This window comes from Gymnogyps californianus, chromosome 2, assembly GCF_018139145.2.
Source record: "Gymnogyps californianus isolate 813 chromosome 2, ASM1813914v2, whole genome shotgun sequence".
Lineage (NCBI taxonomy): Eukaryota > Metazoa > Chordata > Aves > Accipitriformes > Cathartidae > Gymnogyps > Gymnogyps californianus.
In genome coordinates this window covers 124,095,246-124,120,600 of record NC_059472.1, presented here as the reverse complement: position 1 = coordinate 124,120,600, position 25,355 = coordinate 124,095,246, and the positions used below count along the sequence as shown (strand labels likewise).

The 25,355-nt window shown below is 38.1% G+C and overlaps 1 protein-coding gene across 5 annotated transcripts in view; it reads right to left on the bottom strand.

Moving 5' to 3' along the window:
* The window catches only part of SLC4A7 (solute carrier family 4 member 7), a 94,399-nt gene that overhangs the window by 59,063 nt on the left and 9,981 nt on the right, over window positions 1-25,355 (bottom strand). For 2 of the 5 annotated variants that reach the window (XM_050892570.1, XM_050892571.1), the window contains exons 1-3: window positions 10,692-10,731; window positions 9,281-9,288; window positions 1,490-1,571 (exon numbers count right to left, since the gene is read on the bottom strand). In XM_050892570.1, coding sequence (XP_050748527.1) covers window positions 1,490-1,571; window positions 9,281-9,288; window positions 10,692-10,731 — 130 coding nt within the window. Of the gene's footprint in view, window positions 1-1,489; window positions 1,572-9,280; window positions 9,289-10,691; window positions 10,732-25,355 lie in introns of those variants that run through there. The other 3 variants (XM_050892568.1, XM_050892572.1, XM_050892569.1) reach the window with 2 other exon arrangements.

The window sequence follows — 25,355 nt, the reverse complement described above, 5'->3', positions numbered from 1 at the left end:
TGGTTGAGCCATTACAGCTGTTCACGCTGCTGCAGGGCACACTACTCCAGCTGAATGCCTGCTTCCCCTTAACCCCTGCCTCCCTGCAACACACACACATGCTTTTTCCGGGTCATCTCCCAGAGAAAAGCAAGAGAAGTAAATGAAGGAGGAGACAGTTTAAATCTGTGCTGAAGATTTAACTGCAGAAACAGACACAGCAGTGGTTTCACCACAGCTCACCTCTGTCTAAATTGGCACTGTGGCAGCCTCCACCGCTGCACCTCTCAGCCTCATATTCACATTTCCTTCCTCCGCTCAGCACTGGCACACATCCATCTGTGTGGCAAATTGGTTTGGGGTGCTCAACTGCTGAGATCTTTCAATTTTCCTTTGTCAGGACTGTTACATTTTCTGTTGGCTTAACATACTTAACCAGGCTTATGGTACGGTCAGACAAACGAAAGTGTCAGTACAAGACAGAAAGCAGTAACAGACTGAAGGGAACAGAGCAAGAGTATGACTGCAACAGCAACAAGCAACTTTAATCACTTTAAACCGTCTCTTGTTAGACCATAGTATAAGAAAATGTGACAGCAACCTAAATTAACTTTTCTCAGCTAGAAACTGCTGCTATAATGGCTCTCCGGTGATCTGAAGCAGTAAGAGTTGGTACTGTCAGGAAATACTACTTAGTGAATCTACTGATAGTCTTCTAGCATTTTGCAAATGTTAATTAAACTTCAGAGCATTCTACGTGAAAGGTGAATAAATAAGATTTTAACACTTGATCTCCCCAGCTTTTTCCTCTAGCTTCACTAAATAGCATCCATGAATCTTCATCCCAATCCACTTCCTTTTCAAGTCAGTAAGAAATTGTCTCTTAGACGAAGTATCTAATTTTGCATTTTGCTATATGAAACTAACTGAATGCCATTTTTGTTGCTAAATGCAGGATCCTGAGTCAAGTAATGAAGACTAACAGGATTCCATAATGCTTTAACTGACTGCAGATTGCGGACTGTACAGTTTACCATGAAACTAGAAGCACTGTTATCTGTTCAGACTCTCAGTATTTAAAGTGCATGACCACACTCACAAGGGTACTTAACTTTCAGAAAACAAAACAAACATCTCCCTCACGGCCCCTGTTGCCCGAGTTTTGATTCTGCAGAACTTGACATCATTCATGCTAGGAAATTACTTCCTGACAGCAATTATTTTTTCAGACCTACAATCTCAGAAGGAAGCTTTCCTTAGAAGGCTTCATAAACACTTTTTTTTAAATATTTTTTTCTGTGACAGATTTGAGTAACAGTGAATATTTATTAGCATGAACAAAAAACAGTGCAGGTCATCTGCCGTTCACTGGTTTTATTCCTAGAATTTCATGATGGCCATAAAATTCTGCTTCCTTTTAGCAATACTGGTTGCACTTGAAGGAAAATAGATCTCTTATCCTGAGGCAAAAAATACATGTTAAGCAAACAGAAAATCACCACAAACTTACTCTCTAGTTCTTCTTTCTCGAAGTTTGTATTGATAGTAGAGCTGATTTTACCCATATCCACAACAGCTTCTTCATCATGGCCCTGAAGAAACAAGACACAAGTTTAAGTTAAAACTAAATAGAACTATTTTTTCTAAATTCCTAAATAGATTCTGCAGTTCTGAAGCTGTTTGTCAAAGTTTTCTAAAACATTTTCACCTCTTAGAAACTCAGAAAGAAAATGTCACTGAAAATCTACCCATGCAATTCTTCAAGAAAACATTACCCTGTATTGAAGGAAAAACAAAGTAAATGCACAAATACTCTAAATACCATGCATTTTCCTTTTGCAATACTCTTGATTCCATCGTATCAAGGATCAGGACATACATTTCAGGAGTGCGATATTCTTTTAGTTTTACATTCAACAGCAATGAATCTGCTTCAATAAAATAACTGGCAAATTTATAAAAGTTACACAAGTTAAGATTAGAGATCTTGAACGCATTTGCTTAGGGGACGATTCCTGTGTTAGATTTTCCAGCACAAGTAAGAAGCTTTTGTGAACCAAACGTTATACAAAGGGGTGCCAAAAGAGTTATGTTACACAACTTGGGGGTCTCTCCTAGACCAACAGTTTTGGAAAGATCAGAATAACTGTTTCAGTCAGGTTTCAACAGACAGCTTGTTAACCACACCCCTATCTAATTCACGTTTTTTATGCACGAAGTTAGAACAGCAGTTGCAAGATGATCTGTTCAGATTCCGTTACTACTGAAACCATACCACTCATAACACAAAAGCACAGTATTTGAAATAGAGATAGGCTCAAGAATGAGGCTTATCTCTGAACGTGTCCTCTAATCACATTTAGCACATCACTAAAGCAGACCTTTAAACACTGCCTTTTGCTCAATCTTGACAAAAATAAACCTTAAAATAACCGAGCAGTAGAAATCTCATCATCTCAGACTTGACATCAAAACAACATTAAAGTTGCCTTTCTCCAAATGTTTGCATTCTTTAGAATACAGTCCACTTCTAACAGCTCACAAATTACAGCCTCCTGGCAGAACTGGTTCACCAAAAGAACTGCTGCCTACCCTAAGGGTAATGCTTTACTTCACATCTAACTATGTATAAGGCAGGCTAACTACTAAAGAATACTGTCCCTGCTCTTTCTGCTCCCTTGGGCACACACTTTTTTCCTTAAGTCAGATCTATGAATCATGCAGTCAGATACAAAGAGCTGAAGCAATGGATTTTTTTACCTTTTTTTTTTTATTTTTTAAACAACTTAATTAGTTTTCCATTGGATCAGTTCACCAAACTGACTTTTCTTGTGGCCATACGACAGCTAGACCCACCACAAATAAATCTGTTTGATCACCGCTTCTGGCGGCAGCCCACTGGTGCATTTACATCGATCAATGTGGGATCTGTGATAATGGTTTCATGAGGAAAAAATGGAAGCCTAGATCAGGAGTCTTACAGGGACTGGGAACCCTAACAGTGTTGACATTCACCTAAACTCAGCTGGCACTATGTAAATAAGCAAGATACAAAAGAAAAAAGCGGCACATGGCAGAATAAACCTCTGAAAACTCAATAAAGGTCGATTCTCAGCTGTGTCCCTAAGAATAGGGTTTTCAAGAAAGGCGTTACATAGTAACATAACTTTGTCACTACTGCTGCATTGCAAAAGTAGAGTTTAGAAGAATCAAAACTCCTGCGCACTCCAGACAGCTACAATTAAAAAATTCAGGTGATTAAACCAAAGTCATGTCTGATGGGCAAATCTATGAAAATGTTACAAGGACCTATTAATAAACAAGTGGCAGAAATTTAGAAAGTGTCATGGTAATAAGATGGGGTGGAATAGTACATTCCTGTCTCCTACACACCAAAACAAAATTAAAGAGCCCTCTAGAAGATGCCTTCATAATGTAATTGGCCTCTGTCATCTCTCTGATAACCATTCCGGAGGTAGGGAAAAACACAGTTGCAAAGTGAGTCTTGGCTCTTATCTTTACTGAAGATGGATTTTCCAACACAGCTTGGGAAAAAAAATTGTTAACATGTATAAACCCAATAGCAAAAAGAGATCTCTAAGCAGCAGCACTAAAAAGCTTAAGTTAACAATCTTCTGAGGCACCACATAAGTACAGCAAAACATTTAACTGCATTGGTAAGGCCGTAACACTACCAAGGAGGAGTCAAGCATACCTACTTTCCAATTTATCTCAGTGACACAGAAATAGAAAATTATAGGACTGTAGTACACTCCAGTTCACAGAAACAGAGAGACACACAAAGCCTGCACGTTACCAGGTAACTCAAAATAGAGACGGAAATAGATGAAGTATTACCAATCCTCTAAATTATCTTAACTGTCTTACACTATGGGAGAGAAAAAACCCTAATATTAGGAAAACTGCTATCAAAACCTCTTCCACAATTCACTTCATGGTTACAGCCACAGACTGCTGAAATATCCTGTACCTAACTCCCCACCCCCAATAGTCCTTTTGGGACACTCGGAAGCTTGCCAAACACCCAGTTTTTGAGCAATAAAGGAAGACAAAGTTTTTCTCCAGATTATAACAAACTACTGCATACTGGTAGAAAATTACACACACACTGCGGAAAATACACATGTAAGAAAATATTTTTATCTCCCAGTAACATTTTGAAACTGTACTTGCTGTATGCCTTATACCATGTTATTAATATTTATCACCCTTTGCTTTAGTAACAGAGGTGCTTTGCCAGCCATATACATACAGAAGCAGCCTTCAAAACCACATCATGTGAAAGTAACATGCCTTTTCAGATTAGATTACAGAAAGGCATGCATGCCCTTGCAAACCGTTCTATCACTATCTCAAAGTACTCAACATATGCAAAGACTCTGCCAAGAATAAAACATTAGCAACCACAAATATCATACATGAAGAAAGCGTATCATTTACAGCCTTTGTTTAGAAAAACGCAAAGCATCATTTTAACATAATCGTTTGTGATGCCAATAGCAAATCCCACCATAAGATACTTTTGCCTTCGGTCAGGTAAAAAACCCAAAATATTCAAATACGCTATGAAACTAATTCCAAGCTACAATCTTTTCCTTGCTAAAAATAAAGTCTGTAGGGCATACGTTTCCAGTAATTATAGAAGATCTACCAGGTCAGTTTAAGGCACAAAAGTGAGAGAAAACTGTTACAGTTGCTGAAGCAAAACACATTCCCATTCTAGTGCTCTCTTCTACTTTCTGAACTTTTTACATACATAAACAAAGAGAGGTGGGATTGTTTAAAACTCATCAACTTCCCTTTTTTAGGCACAGAGAATGACTTCATCTTAGAGCAAGCACTCCTTTGCAGTTTACCACCCATTTCATGTGAAACTTTACATACAATAATCCCACAGATGCCCAAAAAACAGCTGATGAAGATGAGCCAAAGTAAAATTTAAGACTAACTTGGAATGTATGTAATTTCTCTTTTCAGTCAAGAGACAGAACAATTGAGAAGGGGAAAAAAAACAACACAAGCAGCAACCAAGGTGCCCCAGTGAGAGATTAAGCCTTCATCTTTGGTTTGCTTTTTCACAAGGAGATGGTCATTTCTAAAAACAGAACAAATCCAGAGTACTTGGGCGGGGTGGGGGGGTGGAATCCTAGTACACTGTATTAAAAACACACTAAGTATACTTTTTCCTAACACCAAATTTGTGGATACTCACAAATGTACTGTAGAAACAACCTTCCAGTGAAACTTCAGTATTCAGCCAGCGGTGCCTACATATACTACAACATGTCTTCTCAGCCTTCCAACTTTCCCCAGCATGAAAATGAAACCCCTTTTCAACGGTTGCAGACCAGACAAGACTTTCAAATACTCTTTGCTCTAGCAGAATCCCAGTAGGATTCCTCTTGCCACCTCTGATTTTCAAATGTCTTTTCTCAGTCCAGCAGAAAAGAGTAATTCCCCTTTCACTGCAGACAAACAAGTATCCAGAAATTGTTTACACTTCACTTATTTACCTTCTCAAACATTTGTCTTCATTTAGTACGGTACACTTTTCATATCTAAAGTATTAACGCTACCTGTTTTTTACAAGTAGTATTTAAAAAAAGTCAATCCTAAATTGCATGAATCATTAAGGAAAAGCACTCAAGTTTGCAAGAATTAAGTTGTCAACCTCCAGCAGCATGTGTTAGTTACCGTCTAGTGGACTGGCACAAATATGACGCACAGAATATTAAATCTAAAGGAAATTTTCCACTGTCATCTGTACAAGCTCTTCTCACCATGCAACTCACCTAACCTCACAGTCACATACACGACAGACTTCAGATGGGCACACTGCCGCAGTGCGTTACTGAATAACCACTTCCAAGAGACAAAACTTGCTAGCAACACATTTTTAAGGTACTTGACATGAAGTTCAATCCATTGATTCTCGTGATAGACAGTGATCATACAAATGGCTGATACAGTTAACTGTAAACCTTTGAAATCTAAGAGTAATATAGTAATTATGTTGAGAATAATTTCAGCTCAACATTTAAAACTGTTACTTAGCTAAGTCAATGTTTATATGCTCCATTTATATCCCCTCAGCCCAAAGTTCTTCCCCAACAGAGCTGGGGAACTACCTGCAGCACTAGAAGAGATAGCACTAGTGTTCACAGGAATAAGTAAGGCACAGGAGACAACACAAACGAACAAAAAAACCACCACCACTCCCCCCAAAAAATTACATTACCACTTTCAGGCTACAAAGAACCTTCACTGCAGCACTTATTCAAGTAGATGCAAACGCAAAGAAACAAACCCAAAAAAACCAACCAACCCACCCCCAAACAAGGGGGGGGGTCATATCTACTTTTTTCCCCTTATACATCTGTCCCTGACCAAGACTTTAATAAAAACTTCTAATTTTGCTACTATTCTACTACAACTGCCTACACCATCACAATGAACCTACATATTGCTTTATAACTGTAATTATATCCCATCCTCTCTGGCTGGAACAGAAGGCAAATACTTCCCGCCTCCTTCCCACAAGAACCCATGGATACATCTCTGCCTTTGTAGAGACACCAGATCTGGCAGACAGGATTCAGCTCTCAGGCTGGAATGTGGCACCAACAAACCACTCCTCTCAAAACATGAGCACACACTGCTTACAGACCCAACTGGTAAATCTATATAGCGTGCTACTGTAGATTTACATACTAAGATCAACAGCATATGAGAAATTTTGCACAGTGTATTTTGGTCTTCATACTTTGCTCTTCATTCTTTGATCATCAGTACATAGAAGCAGTTAAGCTGGATCAAACCATCCATTCAACCCAGCATGCTGTCTTCAAGAGGATACAACAGTAGAGGCCTGCAGCAACTTCCCAATGAACTTATAAATCAGTGCAGACAGAATTCAAAATGGTGGCTTGACTTAGACCTAGGAAGCATAGTCAAAGCAGGATTTTTGTTGTATCATCAGCCTCACTTTGTTGGATCTGCATTCAGAAGACAGGTATGATAGCCATCAAGGCTCCAGTAACAAAAAAATAAAATCAAATAAAGAAAAATTACCAATATTGCTCTGCTTGAAAAATAAAAGCTAGCTGGAAAAAGAAATTAAAACCTTCATTTTGACCACACATCTCAAAGATAACTAAAGAGGAACTACAAAACCTAATTTTGCAACTGTTTTTCAGATATGCATATGTACATATATAAAATATTTTAAAACTGACCTTTTTTTTATAGATACACAAACTCATTTGTTTTGTCACACAGCTACTGAAATATATTGTTCAGAATACTTAAGAACCAGTAGGGTAATTCATTATTCATTTTCACAGCATTTCCTAAGTGGTTTGTTTCATAAGCTTGCACTTCTGTTCTAAGCACGCATAATACTCCATGTAGTCAGGAAATAAAATACATTTCCGATTTACAGAATGCACATACAGCCTCTTCTCTATCCATTCAATCTCCCAGAACTGCAAGCTAATGAGCACTAACACTTGGGGGGGGGGGGGGGTCAGACAAGACTAGTGTTGTCTCCTAATTTTGTAGGACTACAAGTCTACCACTGACAGCAACCCTGGAAGTGATAAGAAAAGAAACCAGCAAATTAGTATATTTGTTAATGCCATCTGTGACTACTGTATGCAGAGTTCAATGACAATCACTCTGCCTCTGGCAATCATCAGCACTAGGTCTACACTATAGCTCTCCCACTGCTACCCACACAAGAGCACCGAGTAGCCTTAGCTAAGTGCGAGTGATTAGGAAGGGCTTTCTGACATGGTTCACCTGCAGGAACAACTAACAGCAGCACTTGGTAAGTTCTAAATACATTGTTTTACTTCTCTGTCAGACTGATTCTGCTGTTAAACCAGAGGTAAGATGAGCCTATGGTGGGCAGGAGGGCAGGCATCTCCGGTTGCTGCCTCCTTGAAGGACAGCCAGGATATGAAAAATCAAAGTTCTTTCTAAATAGTAGTAAATGAAGGTATTATTCAGCATATTAAACAGTCTTTAGCTAAACTGCACAAGCAGTCCTATAAATGCATTTCAAGTAAGTTCTTTGAGCACAGTATTGGTCTACACAGCAATACTGTATCTTCAGAAGTTGCCAAAGTGATGAAACACTACCAGTTCTAAATCAAGCACATCAACCTAACAGCCAAGGGAAAATGCACCAAATATAAACGGGCCCTGTCTCATTTTGTCGGCATACAATTTTTAGCTGCCCTTGCCCTCTAAATATATACGGATGAGAGTAAAATTAATAGTAATTCACAAACAGAACACTCACCAGGTTTAAAATAGGAAGCATACCATATTGATGGGCTCCCCATTGGTTGTATTTGCTATGGTCTCATTTGCACAGGAACAGCTGCTTTCCAGATTTTTCTTTTTTTTTTTTCCCCTACTATCATAGCAGTGGGTATTGCTCAAGCACTACAGGAAAGACTCCAGTACAGCTCAAGGGTTTTGGTGTTGCCACCCCCCACACCCACACCCACCTTGTGAATTTTATCTGTGGTTATACAATTACTATTTTACACAACTATCCTCACATGTAAATAAAGATCCTTCCTAATCAAAGCAATACTCAGAGCCTCACAGGAAGGTCTGATGCTTAGATTTCAGTAAGACCATAGCTATAACAAAAGAGGTTAGGAACACTTAGAGAAGTTTTTCTAGCCTACAAATCCTCTAATTAACTGCTCAGCTTACCCTACTAAATAGGTCTGACCAATCCGCTTCTAAAAGACTTAAAAAAAGTAGCTATACAAACCTTGTTTGGGTAAATATGTCCAATAGACATCAACAGACTTCAATAAGACTCTCCAGATGTTGCATTTTACTTTTACTTTTCCGAAACTGTGCGTGGAGGACAGTAAAGACATGTATGTGTGTTACTTAAAAAAACAACAACAAAAAAAAAACCCAACACACCACACAACAGAAAAAAAAACCCCACCACATTTTTGGAAAAAAAGCAGTTCTAAAAAAGCAGTTCTAAACAACTTAATGTTTTGCTTCCTGCACAGTTGAACATCTCATCTTTATAAATAATTTTATTTCAGTGGTTCTACCAGGCATTACTCTGGCCACTGTCATGCTGAGCACCACAACCTGCAAGACAAGCCATGTCCCAGACAAATCAGACACTAGTCTTTGAACAGTAAACACAAAGTGTTTGTGTTAATCAGAACACAAAATTAAATGGGGAGAAAATGTCAGAAAGAAAAAGAAGCATAAACACTGACAAGAGACTGGTCACAGTAGTGACTGGCCATTAACTATAGCACACTGCAGCAATTTGTCAAAAATAATGGGTTAGAACGAACACAAGAAAAAGGGATGGCTTGATTAATATTAAGGCATGACTAAAATGCAAGAGAATATTTGATTAAAACTAGAAGCCTGTTTGATGCAACCTGAGTATTCTGCAAGCCAGAAAATTTACCACCATGCATAAAGTTAGCAAATGTCACCAATCCAACACAAGCTATCAAGTTGCATATCTAACATTATAGCAATTTTACAAAGTTGCATTTTATCAGTACCTCACAGCACTAGATTTCATTCAAAAAATTCATAGCTCCATTCACTTCAATTTCTAAAATTACAGTTAGAAAAAGTAGAAGTAGTAGAATCTTTATAACTAGTCACCTCAGATCTTTGCCTAGGCTTCTAGGTATATGCATGCCTGATAGAGTTCTACGTGCAGAGCTGAAGGTAGCACCACAATGAAAATAAAAAAATCGATCACCGTACTACAGAGACCCTAACAAACAAGACCACTGCAATCAGATGCATTTTAACATGTCTAAATGGAACTCTTACTTCTTATGCTCACACAAGGAAATAGAAAGTTTAGTGGTCATCTTATAAAATTTATATAAAACAATTCAGGGGTCTTCAAAGCTTTACAGCTTAGGAAAATTCCATCCCATAGATTTTAGTTTCCAGGAAACTCTAAAGTAGTAATCCCTGTTACACACTGCATTGCAGTTAAATGGCAGTGATAAAGACTACCAATACAAGAGCTAAGCAATAGCTTGTAACACTAATACCAGAGTTCACTGCTTCATTGTGGAAATCCCCACAAATGGAGTTTTGTAGCTGTGCCACTGAAGTCTGAAGAAAACACTATCTCCATGAACATTTTACCTCAGTTATACAGCTCATTAAGTTTACCCCTTTTTTTTTTGGGGGGGGGGGGGGGGGGGGAGTGTCAAAAGGAACAATCAACAGGCTATTTCAAGATTCTTTACCAGAAACTTCCCTGCTATATTTGCACAGAATTACTCAAAGCCACAGCTGATAACCTTCAAAAATTAAAAGCTGACTCAAGATAATGCAAAGAAAAAAAAAAAAAAAAACTAAAAAACACACCAAAACACCCAACCACTCTCAAAACCTGCTGCTTTTACAATCACAAGAGTATACTACATTTTCTTTCTGAACTAAGCCAGTCACTATGATTAAGCAATTCTAACTAAACAGAAGATATCTTCCCTAATACAGAAATCCCTACTTCAAATACTATTTCTATCACCAGATCTTTCAAAAATTTCTTCCACAACTAGCGAGTCTAAGGTAGCACACCATTCTGAGACACAGTTGCTAAATATCACTTGCATCAAAGCACATTCGAACCGTTATTAAGTTATACAGCTGCTATTTACATACAGGTTGCATTTTCTTCCCTGGACAAGCTTCGTCCATGCTGATGTGCAGAAGCAGAGAATGCCCTTGTATGAGACCCTGTACTGAACCTCCCAAGAGATCAGAGACTGCGCATAGACGACTGCTGTAGCTCTCTCTGCTTGACACAGATGTACTCCGGGGAAATTAATCCCCAGCCTCGCAGCCAATCGCTCCCTCGCGAGTCTCTCATCTCCCAGGCCACTGATTACAGCTACTGCAGGGTCGCACAAGAGCAGAATGGGCAAGACGGCATGCCTTCAATTCCAGCTCAGAGAATACCAAAAAAGGAACTGAAACAGAGTTCGAGACTTAACATTTTCTGCAGCAGCAGCAGCTAAGAACAGCTCCAAGGTTATATTTTTGCTCTGATCCAAGACTTCATTAGCACTACAAAATGAAAGCACATTTGTACCTCGGGTCCCAGAACAGAACAACGCAGAAATCAAACATCTGCTAAGTGTGTTTATAGCTGTATTATCGACCTTTTGCTGAATACTCATTCCAAAGCAGCTTTTTTTTTATATAAGCCATATATTCTTGTTCAGCAAAATAAACCAGGGCTTCCTAAAAAATCCTCGTTTATTTTTTTTTTCCCCTGTTGAAGAGGTAAAAAAAAGCCATGCTGTTAGCTGCAATTAATTTCATGTCTCCTTCCAGAGTAAGATGGCTCTCCATTTCAGGTATGATACGAGTAGCTATACTTTTTCCTTGCTTAAGCCAAGCTTAGAAAAATGCAACCTCCACTCTAGCAGATCAAATTCAGAGCTTCATTACACTCATCCCCTCTTCATCACTGAGATGCCTTAATCTCCTTGTCCTATCATATAACATGTAGGAAAACTGGCTCTCTAAGGCATTATCCATAACTTAATCTTCATGACATGACACTGCCTTCCTTGTTCTTTTTTCTTCTTTCATTCCTACTTCTTAGATGATGAGAACTCTAGTAATGAAGCTGGACTGGTGCCACTCCAGTCAACACACAAACAAACAACTTGGACAAAATACAACAAACAACATACTGTTCATAAACTTGGGGCAAATACCACCATCCAAAGAAACATCCTGTGCAACTGTGAAGATGGTATTTATCACCTAGCAGTTCAGAAATCAGAAGACCACATACAGTTCCCCTCACTGTCTTTCTCAGTCCGGAAAATTCTCTAACCATAGACTAATAAAAGTATTCTCAGATAGTGCTGACAAGTAGTTTGTTTCCACTCTGTAAATAGATGTTCACTCTAACGTGTGTGTGAATCTTTTCATTTCCAAGCTATTGAAGGCCTCTCTGTTGCTACATGTAAATGACCATAAACTAAATGATTCATATAGGAAGAACAAAGTTAAACAAAAATATCAGGTACCCTAACTCTTAGTGATCTCTTCTCAACTGAGCATCCTAAACCAAGCCTATTCTTTTCCTAATGCAGAGCACAGATTCATATAGTTCTTCAGCTACTCAGATGAATACTGAAACAGCTATGCTGAACTGTGTTCTGGTGGCTCTCCCACACTTTAATGCAGCCTTCCTTAGCATAAATCCATACTAGAAGTACTTCAATTTCCAAAAGTACAAAACTTGGGGTGGGGGGGAAGTGTGTGAAGGGGGAAGAGGCTGTCTATTCCTTTGGGATAGAATAAAGGGGGGACTGGGAATCACACCTTTGATTTTTTTATTTTTATAAGTTTTGGAAAGAACACTTACTTGGTTTGGAAACTTTAAAAAAAAAAAAAAAAAAACAAAAAAAACCAACCCAACTCTTTGAAGCAGTTTACCAAAATCTCCTTCTAGTCTGTAGTCAACCAATTCCTAGTTAATAGTCACTCAGTCTTGGAACAAAAAACCACTCAGAAGCTTTATTCATTTTAAAAAAAATAAAAAGCAAAGAACATGTGCATGTAGAGCCAAGCTGAAAAATCCAGCATTCTAAAATATAAACAAGGTTTTTTTCAAACAGATGGAATTTTTTGTCTTTTAAGTTCCACACCAAAATACTTTGTGGATAAACGTCTGCTCTTACCGAAGAATAAATACCAGGGAAAAGCTTCACATTAGATGGAGAACAACACAGCAATTTCAAACTGCAACTGTCTCAACATGCTTAACTACAGAAGTATTATAAAACAAACTGTAGGCAAATATATTCAAAATTATCACATCCTTGAACATGTTCAGTGACAACACTGTGAAAACTCAAAGCAAAACTATTTGTGCTGCAGCAATATTTCAGCCATATGCTTGATGCTGCAAAAGAATCTTTATGAAGTGTATGAGGGCTTCATTTTTTTTTTTAAAGAAAAAGAAACGTAGCTATCATGAAACATACACTTTCTCCATCAAACTTTCCTTCCTAGTTTTCACTTTTATACCCCTTCAGGTTCCACTTATTTGAGCTTATCTCCAGCCATAAAAGCTCTTTTTTGGAAAGACAGGTCCAAAAAATGTGCATCTATTCTCCAGACAGAAAAGAAACGTTTCGTCTGAGCTCTTAGCTTTTTGCAAAATTTTCAATCTTTTCACAAGCGATATATAGTCCATGATTTCCTTCTAAGCAGTACAGGCTTCCATTAAAGATTCCCTCAAAATCAACTAAATTGGACTAATTCCAAAACCTCTGACTAGTTTCTGGATCAATCTGTAAAAATATCGCCTATCACATCTTACAACACTACCGTTAACACACCAGCAAGCTGCATATATTACTGCAGCCACAAGCTCTTCCTTCCTACCCTCCAAATTTTGCTCTTAAAAATCAGAGAGCAATTATGATCCCAGTCTATTATTAAGTGGCAGTAAACTTGCCTTATTGCGGGGTCTGCAGAGTCTCTAGCAGGCAGAGCTGTGCTTAATCTGCCATTCCGAGATGGCAGGACATGAGCATGTTTTTATTCAAAGTAGCTGCAGTGGGCAGGACTGTGCTCTCAGCAGGATTTATCACATGAGCTCAAGCCCAGCACTATCAAACCTAGCCAGATAGGAGGACAAGGAAACTGAGTGCTCGTTTGCTTGCAAAGAGGCCATACTGATATACCCACACATCTAGCCCTGTAAACTGGCAGATCTGGTATGAGGTTTCTATTGATACTTTAAAATCCTGTTTCGGGGGGTGGGGTGTTAAGAGTTGCATCCATAATCCAAACTCAACCCTTCGTTATATGAACAAATTACACAAAATGAACGTGACGCTCTTTTCTAACATTGCAGCCCAAAAAAACCAACCCAGTTCACTGCCACCTTTCTTCATGTATCTGAAAGGATAGCATCTATCAAACTCAAAGCATCTCTCTTTAGAAAAGAATATAAAAAAAAAGAAATACTTACCCATGAGACAATAAGACAATACTTCTAAATAAGGCTTTATTTTGGATTTGGGGGGAGGAGGTGGCCCAGGTCACGGGGGAGTCAGGAGGGGAGGCAACATGCTAGGGTATTAAGATGATGCAGGAGCAAGTTGTATGACAAACTGTCTAATGTTAGTATGTCAAATACCACTACAGATGGTTTTGTTCAGCTTCTTATTAAATGGGAACCTACTAACTCATACTAAGAACAGCAGCTTCCTACAAGTTTTCTATTACACATAAATTAAATATAAGCTACTCCTCTAAGGAGACATTATTCCCTTAGCAAGGGAACACAGAAACCTTTGTAGGCAGTGGCTCATCATTTAACGATTAAAACTATCCATAAAAACCAAGAGCTTGACTGCCTACAAGTATTTTTCAGAATACAATTTCCACATAACAGCTAGTTCCCAAGAGGTACATCTGCATAGCACGCTTCAGCTTGCTTCAGTTTGTATCAGCACATATACATGGAACTGAGGGTTTCCAAAAAAAGAAAAAGAAAAAGAAAAAGAGGAAGGAAAAAAAAGATACATTTATTCTGTGCCGATATTCTCTGGTGTATTGCGCCAGCAGTGGGCTCTTGGGCACTTTCTGAGCGCATTGCAGGAGAGCTGTCACAAGCCACTGGGATGCTCAGAGCAAGCACGAGGCACATCGCTAGTTTGAGCCCTCCTGACACTACACAATTACAAATCACTCTGAGAGCTGCGTACTTACTCTCTAGAGGATACCACTGAAATTTGTAATCTGAATCGGCATGAACAGCGAGACTACTATGTACTCTATTGCACAGACCACTTCATTAATCACCCTGCAGTCCTGATTTGGATACATTGATGAAGCAGAAAAACAAATTACGTATGTAAAGTTTTAGAGTACTTTACTTATTTCTGGACTCAAAAACATCCCTCAGTAGAGATAGATGGAAGAAATTCACCATGTTCAAACAGAACACTACCAAGAATTTCACTTCAACATGTATGAGCATGTGGTCACCATGCAAATGGCATCGAGCTAGGCTAGGGGGGTTTGGGGTGATTTGATTGGGGGGGGGTGGGGTGGGGTGGTTTGGGGTTGGTTTTTTTTTTTGCAAAAGAATGAGGATGCTTTCTAAATTCAAAGCTGCTCACTTTACAACTGCAACATATCCGTCATCACTTGCTTTTACATAAATTCATATCCAGGCATTTTGGCAGCATTTTTGAGAGACATTCTAATTTTTCTTTATCCTAAAGAAGTCTTAGATCACTGTGCAAGTTCGCAAGAACTATAAACCAGGGCTGTTTCAACACTATTAAGGCCACCTAACCAAGGCCGTATGTTTAAATGCTCTACAATCACTGGTACAAATATTAAACGTTCATCTCCTAGAATAATAGATGGCACAGAAGTGAACAGCTGATGAGTCCAGATATGAAGCAGCATAATATGGGGCAGATAATTTTACCTGTTTTGTACTGTCATTATTTGAAGTACAGCCACACGAAAGCTTTTCCCTGACAACAGATCCTCAGAAGGAAAAAAGAAAAGGGGGAAGGGGAGAAAAAAAGAAAAAAAAAAAAAGGCAAATTATCTAATTATCCAGTTAGGACAGACTCTCCAAATACAACCAAACCAAGCTACACCCACACAGAATAGTTTCTTGACAAGAACACTAAACATCAGCAGCTAATAAATTAAAAATTTACTCTTTCAATGAATGCTGTAATTTTTGAATGATTATTCACCTACATGTCTTTCTCTTCATAGAAAAGTGAAAGATCATGAATCTCACCAATTCACATGAATTAATTCAAGGCTTAACTCTTCACCTTCAGCTTTCCCTGTCTCTCAAACTCTCCTCTATTCATATAATTGCATCCCAGTCAAATCAAGTATCTAATAATTTACTGACAACACGTTTACTCTTACAGTGAACAAAAATTACTACCTACAAATCAAAGCTCAGCAAACTATAACGGGAAGGTAAGGCAATGTTTCCAACATCAGTAGCAGGACTGATACAGCAGGAGGTATCAGCACTCTGCTGGCCCACATCATTTCTTCTTAAAAACACGGCTGCCAGAATGGAAGTAAAACTCCAGGCCTGCTCATGACCACTGCAATTTGAATGAGGGCAGAATTTCATCATAAATTTTTAACTTTCCAAGTGGTGTAACATACAGGATTCAGGTGTTGTTGTCTGCAGATTATTTTAATACAAAATACATTCCACAAATCACATCTCCCAAGTTATGCTGAATAACTTCAAGACATCTGAAATCTACATTTATCATGAATACCAGTCAGACTGTTACCACTGTTACATGCTGAATGTCAACTAGTTACCAGTGTATTAGCAAGCCTCTACCATGATAAATTCACAACTACCAAAAAATAAGTTCTAGCAATCCACATGTATTTTATTAATAAGGCAGACAGGAACAGAAAGCTGCAATTCCTGTTTTTGTGCTAGTGCTGGCAATCATCTGAACCAACAACATGCCGGATCAGGGAACCAATTCAGCAATAAAATTATGCTGAGAACATTTTGCCATTTCAGCTCTGACACGACTCATTGCTGGTGAGGCGCAGGCGGTCCATACAGTGGGTGAGACTGTTGAGCCCAGAGTAGGAAGGGCAGGACTATGGGGCAACTCTAGCACAGACTGACTTGGACTGTAGTGGAGCCACACTTCAATGCTGTAGCTTCACATCTCAGCTTGAACAAAATTAACAGCTTGGAGAAATGGAGAGATACCACTCATGCCACTTTCCCTTCTTCTCACAATATTTTGACTAGACATTATAACATCCTTGCCTTACATTAGATCTGATGCTTTCCTGATCACAGAGTAAATAACTAACTTCGTTACTATTCATTTCAGAAAACTAACCCTGACAAGTTTTGTTTTGGTTCGTTGGGTGTTTTTTGAGGTTTTTGGGTTTTGCCAGCTTCACAAGTTGAATCAGCTTATGGGAAAGGAGACAGGACAAAGGAGGAATGACACCTCCCCTTCACAGACCAGGAACTAATTAGTCCAGCACAGCCTTAGCATGAAGCCGTATCTTAAGACATGTACTTTCTTGCTGACATTTCTTCCATTTTCCTCCTGCAATTCTAAAGCATAACAGAATACCTTAAAAGTCTGAAATAACCTTTATAAGGGAAGATGGTGCTAGACAAAAAACTGTCAGAACTTTAAACTTCTAGGAGCCAGTCTAAGATCCTTTGGAAGGATCATTGAAGGGACATTTAAAAGGGGATCCACTTATTTCTTATTTGCCTTGTCTAACATCATTTAAAGCTATACAGCTGAGCTTTTTGTTTCCGTTTAAAGAGAGAAAGCAGCTGATTTTCTGATGTACTAAGAAATGTAATGTTGTTGCTGTGTCTGACTAGGAGGTTCTGGGAGAAGTCAGTTTAAAAGTAAGGTGCTGATTCTGACACAACAGATTCGTGCACGCCATCGTACATGGTATGTATGTTACAGGGAAGTTCAACTGACAAAATGCAAGGGGAAAAATCTGACAGAAATCTAAAAATTAGCCAAAAAAGAAAGCCTACCTCTTTTGTAGCTACTGCCTCCTTTGTGTCAAGAACAACTACTGATTTTTTTTTTTAGTGCTTTATTACAATTTTTCCTTTTGTGAATAACCATGTAAAAGACAATATACAACATAGTACTTCTAAGAAAAATGCACGCATTTCTCCTGCGAAGAGGAAAAACTAATGCTGTAGGACTCTTACTTTAAACTCATGACTTGAGGGGCTATTTAGTAAAAAAAGTTGAATGCATCTAACACGCAGCAGGCAAATTAGATACTCTTGATTTGTTTTAACAAACACTTGGAATTCTCTACTTTAAAGAGCATTAACATTTGAGTTTGCATGGGAGTTCTAACCAGCCAACAACTACTAAAAAGGGTGCTCTCTGAAAAGGTTACCCAAACAATACAGAGGCATTTTTAATCATTTTGGAATAAGCAACAGAAGTTACCTGTCTTCCTAATATAGCCACAGTTAGACCACAGTTTCATGCAGCTTAATCTGTACACTGCCATCCAGTAGCACAAATATAAGCCCAAGGAAAGCTTGATTTTAAGTGAAATTAGAGCATCCACAACAAGGAATTCAGACAGGCTTTTGGCTTTCACATTGACTTCTGGAAGACAGACAATTATCTAGCCTTGTATAAAGTCTACCCATAAAAATTCTATGGCCATGATTTTCTTGTAAGGCAAATTTGAACTTGCAGAGTAAGCTTACACCAGACCCATGCTCCCTGAGATGCAACCACGGCAATTTTAACCAGCCCTAGGAACTCTAAAGCTGGCTTCAATATATCAAGTCATGCCCCAAGATACAAACTCTCCTCCTGCATTCTCTGCCTGAACTTGAAAAGAGATTCAATAGCTTTAAGATGTCCTTACGAACATAACTGATCCCATTAACAGACAGAAAACTAAAATACCAAGTCAAACCCACAGTAAACAAAACATTAAGATAAATACATAAAATACATCAGCTAGACTGCAGACCTAAGCAAAAGACCTTCCAGTAATATGAAGCAAATATGCTATACCCAATGGCTAGAACTTCATCTTAACATTTGTAATTCAGGATTTCACAGCTAGTAGGGCATTTTTAAATGCTGAAAAAAATGCAAGAGTTGATCTAGACAATGGCAACTGCATCTGGCAGCCAACTGAATTTTCTACAAACAGTAGATAAGGGAAAATAGAGAAAGCAAAAAAAAAAAAATTGCATGACATTTCTAACGATTTAGAAACCAAGTCTCCAGAATAAGTATGTCTTTATGATACCACCAAATCTGTAGAGAAGCCATCTACACACAATCCAAGACTTGCTTTTACTGTGACATATAAAATAGAAACAACTACAGCTTACAGCCCTGGGGATGTGTTGCTATATCAAACAAATTTCTGCAATCAGATATCTTAATCACATACATATTAATATAACTTTAAATGTTTAACTGAGTTTTTCTAGGGGAAAGAACACTTTCACTAGAAGGCTTTTAGCAACCAAACCAAGCTTTCATCATTCCATGATTCCAAAAGAGTGTTTTCCACCTCAAACTGATACAAGAGAGAATTTGGAAAATGAAAGACGAGATATACGAGAAACAACAGTTAAGAGCTGTAATATTGAAACTTTCCCACCTACAGCCAAAAGCAACATGTAAAGAAACATTCAAACGGGAAGAATTTGAACATACTTGTCCTCTAGGCAATTCCCCATGTTTCTAATGATAAAGTTTTCATTTGCCTAGATCATACGCATATTATAAGCATATCCATCCCTTTTTTCCAGCGTTACTTTGCTGAAGTCAGGGCACACATAAAGAAATTAACCTATCCACCACATTATTTGCTATTATTCTCAGATTTCTTCACAGGACTGACCCTACAGAAAAAATCAACTGCCTGTAAACCAGGCTGGGAAAGTATCACCGAACAGCATGCTGTAAAAATCTCCTAGGTACAGAACAAACAGAATCAGACTGGCTTATACAGCACGCTAACCTTAATCAAATGAGATCATATCTAAATGATGATAAGGCACTCAACTTTGGTATAAAATGGTACCTTTTTATTGAAACTTGAATAAAATTTTATATTTGGGGCAGAACGACATATAGCTTTTGGTGATCTTAACATCAAATTCAGAGCTTTTGACCGAGATGTAATTAATTTAAATAAAAGCAATAATTTCATATCTGATTTTAACAACCTTTTACAGACTTCCTCAAAAACTGAGACTTCCAAAAGATCTCTTTAAAATTTGAATCAGTTTTCATCACTAGCAGAGCATTACTTAAAATATATATACATAAAGCAAAATCATTCAAGCATAAGACAACAAATAAAGGGATATTTTAAAATATTTGTAACTAGGTCAACTGTCTACTAAAAGCTATTTATGTTGTCTGAGGTCTCTGTGCGTTGACCAGGGCTCAAAGAAAGGGCAAGGCACCCTTTTCTCACTGGGACAGAACAACTGTGCCAAAAGAAAGCTCTCCTATTAAAGGAAGCCTGAACTGTAGTTCAGTTTAGAATTACAACATTCATACCAGGACACTAGGGGGGAACCTGAAAGCAGTCCACGTCAAAAATCACTTGTATACGCTGATGCTGCTATTAACTCCAAATTTTCACTCACAGACAAGTTATTTAGATATGAGTGATGATAACTTACTTTTTTCAGACCACTGAGGTCGTAATGCTTAAACACTTGAAATTTAGTCATACAGACTATGTAATTGGGAAAAAACATGCAATTCTGATAACCTCAGGAAGAAAGGTATTGTATAATACTACAGAGCACAACCATCATGCTCTCTATTTGTATGGTTCTTCCAGACTTTTCTATTGCAGAAAATTATCAAGCTGCATACTCAAATACCAGTCTGTTAAAGAAGTATGTTAAACAAAAAGCAATTGAAAAGATGGCAATGCATATTTACACTTACTGTTTAGGAAATGAAACAATGAAAGCAGCCTAAAGAAAAGTTTGTTCTATGTATTTGAAGCTTGTATTCACTTTTGACTAATTCCATAATGTAACTGGATTTTTGGTAACATGTAATGTTATTAGCAACTTATACACATTCATAAACACGCATGCTCTCCTAAACAGTATCATCATGAACACATTCCACAACAGAGGAACTGTACCACAATACCAGACTTTTGGAACCACTGTGTCAGCAGGCTTCACTTCTACTCTGGGTCTTAATTTGAATTTACAAGATAAACCCACATTTCTAAAAGCTCTAGAAGAATTAAGTAGCATTAGAGACAAAGATAGGCATGCAGGTTTGAAGGACGTCGTTACCAGAATTCATAGTCTAACACTTTATAAGAAGAAGGATGGAGGAAGAGGGTGGTGCAAGACAGAGTTTACCAATGGTTTCCTGAAACTCACCCCTTTTCTTTTTCTTTAAATAATAATTTTCCTATTTTAATAGCTCTATGTACATATTGACACTTTAAGGCGGTATTATATTCCATAGCTAAGCTTTCTAAAAAAAAACCCAAATCTTTCAGATAACTATTCATGTATTTTCTAGGTCTTGTGAACTAACTGGACTCAAGTCTTTTTTACTAATGTTATCAATACAACTGTCAAATAATGCATATTAATAGAAAGCACAAAAATTTATGGTTGGACTCGATGATCTTAAAGGTCTTTTCCAACCTAAACGACTCTATGATTTCTATGATTCTAATGGAGACACATCAGTGCTTACACTGCTGAAGTAGAATATCCTTAACATTTTACATTAATTCTGAAGCATCGACTCAAATACATTTTTTCAAACACTATGCTTTTCACCAAGATTTTATGACCAAAAAGCAATGAAGACACAACACAAAAAACCCTCTGCTTTTATTGGAAATTTATGAAACTACAGAGGAAAATTCTATCTATTCTAAATTAGGAAGCCACTGAAGGAGCTACCATTCATGACAGTATAATACTAACACATCATCTAAGAAGCCATGAACATAACTCTCCCACGCTACACTGCCTTGACAATCAGGGACCACTTCTTCACAAACACATCACAAGCAGGCCTTGAATTACAGGCGCTCTCTATTACAGTAACAAACAGACACTCAATAAAAAAGTCACCAGTAAGTATTTAAAACCAGAAACCTCAGCTGCAAGGGAAGACAAATTGCCCTGTGCTCAATCCCAGACTTCTCTGTTGTGCTGTAGCTGTATACTGGGTGGCACTTTCTATGATGAAAAGAAGACTTGCTTGTTGCTCAAGTGAGGTCTTAGAATACCGTGACAGGACCACATCCAATTATTCCGTTTGAAGCAAGTAATTCTGGCTGTTTCATTACATCTAGTCTCTGAAAAACTTTGATATAAACCATTATTCCCATTAATAAGACTTCTGTCAAACTACTTGCTACAAGTAAGTTTAACACATTAACTTACATAATCAGCAGAGGACACTTAACAAAGACCAGCTTTCTTGTCTATGAAGAAAGAGTTCCATTATCAGCTGCACCAAGAGTTTTGCTCCTTTAACACTACGTGAGCTCATTTAGACTCTTCTTGTTTCACTTCCAACAAAGAAGTTAGTTTTGGGGTTTGGATTTTCTATGACTTGGATTGATATAGGATTATTGACCTATCAGATAGGACATAAAGCATATAACATGTTTTGAAACTTTTGTCCACACTGGTGATGCAAAATTAGGACATCACTGCTGACGACTGTCTCAAAGCACGATCACTATGTATATCAAAGGGAACACAGGATTATTTTTCTAAATTCTTCAATTTCTGGTACTTCAAACAAAGCTGCTTTCTTGGGACCTAAGGGGTTTAGAAGCACTTTCTTCAGTAATACAACTAGCACAAGGCAAGGAGAACCAAACTTCAAAAAAATACAGTCACATCCAGGACATCATTTACAGTTCAGTTTTCATTACTATCTGCCTAGAATTAACACACTGGAAAGCTGCTGTGGGTCTCTGTCTAATTATTAAAGGGAAGCCATACTTTAAAATTACATTCATCAAAAGGAACAAGGAACACACTTCACTTAGAGCTTAACAATTCATGCCAAAGTTGAGAGATACTAGCACCGTAACATGAGGAGAGGTGACATTATACTACTTAGAAGGAACTCAGTGTTTAGTTATATACGAAGTAGTATATGAAACACTGAAGTATTGTAGAGTTGCAAATGCTCTCTTTCTCACTTTAACAGAGGGGCACTTGTCTACAGCCACCAAGAGAAACTTCTCTCCAATGCTGCAGTACAAGTCACTGTCAATCTTTGCAGGTATGTGCGGAAAGCACACCTATTTTTCAGAGTTGCAAAACACTCTTTTTATAGGAGACATCCCATGGGAATCCTTCCACATCACAGGAATATAGACTCACTGCTCACACAGAACAGGGCACTCAGTGACAATCCAACTCCTTTGAGGCCATCTGTCAACAGATGAGGTTAAGGGTAAGAGTCAGGCAAAGCTCCTTCTAACAAAGACAAGCATTGGATACTTGACGACAAAATTGGAAACCAAAATAAAAGGGGAAAGGGGAGAACAGCAGCATTGTCAAGGCATACCTAAAACTCACCTCTCTCGCTTGCTGTTACACATGAATTTCCCATGGAATTCTTGAGAATCACCTTGGTCACAGAGCCTACAAAAAACACCATGAAGCTCACCTTTGCCCCATATCAGTCCTCACAACAAGCCACTTTCTTGATCATTATCTTATCTTAATGATTCCTATATAAGCAAGAGGAGGTTGAACGCAGTTCCCAGATTACTCTCCTCTTTTCTGTCCTATATGTCACTTCAGGAATACTAGTGGACTTAAAATATGTTTATCAGTGATCTGTTAGTGAAATATTAGACTTGCACAACACAAAATTATTTTGATATACAACTCTACAGGAGATCTGTTCTCAAAATTAAGATCGCGTCCATTCCTTACTTTTCTGTAACAATACATACCCAATACATACCTTCTTCCATTCAAATTTAGTACATCTTAAAGATAAATATACACATACACACGAACAATCCATTCACCAATAGAGCCACTGTTCAGATCTCATTAAATTGTACAGCATACTGTATCCATTCATGGTATTTGGATTTTTTTTAGTAACCCTCAAGACAGGAAGGGAAATTTTCTTCTGTCTTTGCCCAAGAGCCTGTTTTATACCACGAGACAACTGAAGCAAGAAACAGGTGCTTCATATGATAATATGGCCATAATGTATTAAACTATTTACAATCTTGTGATATATCATCACAAACTTACAATTGATCCTCTGAGCTTGACAAGAAATAGCAGTAATGCAAGTCACAACACAGAAGCCAATATACTATCTTGGAGGTACGTATGCTTTACTCTTAAGTAGAAACTCATACATGTTGTATACTTACCTTACATTTCCAGAAACAAGCATGCATGCAGACACAGATACCCTGTCACTTCCACAAGTACTCAGCTCCATTGCCTTGCCCAGCCACAATCCCCTTGGGCTCCTCACAGCTTCCACAGCACCATTCCCAGTCCTGACACCTATACTGCCATTGTCCGGGTCTCTCCCCAGCTCCTGCCACCTCTGCATCCTCTAAAACAAACCTAAACCTCTGTTTGGAGATACTGCCACCATTCTCTAGAAGCTATTTCTGAAAACAGATACACATTTTCCTGGTTCCCCGGTGCCTTCGCTGCCACCAAGTTCACCTTTTGGCTACGACCTCCCCCAGTACCTGGAAGTGGACACCTGTGACTTTACTCTAAATATGCACCAGTGGTAATTTCAACTCAAAGTATTCTGTAGCAACCTCTTACAGCAACAGACAAGACTACAGCCTTAGCTGCTTGAAACTTAATTATCTAACCAGTGGTCATCAAGCCCTACAGATTTCTTCCAAGGAGAGCCAAAGAAAAATAAGCCTTTTGTCAAGAAGCTGAAGTTAATTATTTGTGAATGCATTAATCCACAACATAGTTTTTAAAGTGTAGACCTACTCCCCCACCCCTTCCCCAAAGAAACATGGCTACGAAGTTGACGTATGTGGACTAGCAGGTAAGTACACACCCCTTGTACACATTGAAGCATATGGAATATGATCTGGAAGAGTACACCTGGTTTGAGAACTACTCTTTTAACATGCAAATTCCCAGCTTTACATTGCCTCCAGGATCCGGAAGTTTATAATTATCAGACACCCAGCCTGGGCTACCATAAATGCAAATACATTAAACATCCAGTCATACAACAAACCACTGAATGTGACAGAGAGAAATTAGTCACCTTATTTAACAAAGCAGCATATTCCAAGTTATTTGCTGTATTAGGATTAGCTAAAATCCCATATACCACATGGGTTACAGTAAATCAGCCCCATCACCAATGAGAAAAGCACACTGAACTTTATTTGCCTGTCTTTTCAAAAGGTTCTGTCTATTCAAAGCACAGAATACAAGCAGTAGGTATATTCTTCGGCCTTGAGCATATCAAATTTCTTCCGTTCCCTATTTATATTTTGCCCTTCATTTGTGTCTTCTTCATAGCAAAGGCAACTTACTCATGCTCAAGAATTAAAGGCCTCAGACTAACACTATTTGTCTTCACTCAATAGAATACGGCCCCCTTCTTCCTTAACTATAAGCCAACAGGCTACCTACCAAGCACATTTGCACTATACAAAAGTTATAAACAATTGGAATTTATTTGTGTCTATAAATGGACCATAATTTAAGTACATTTAATCATGTCAAACAAAATCATTTG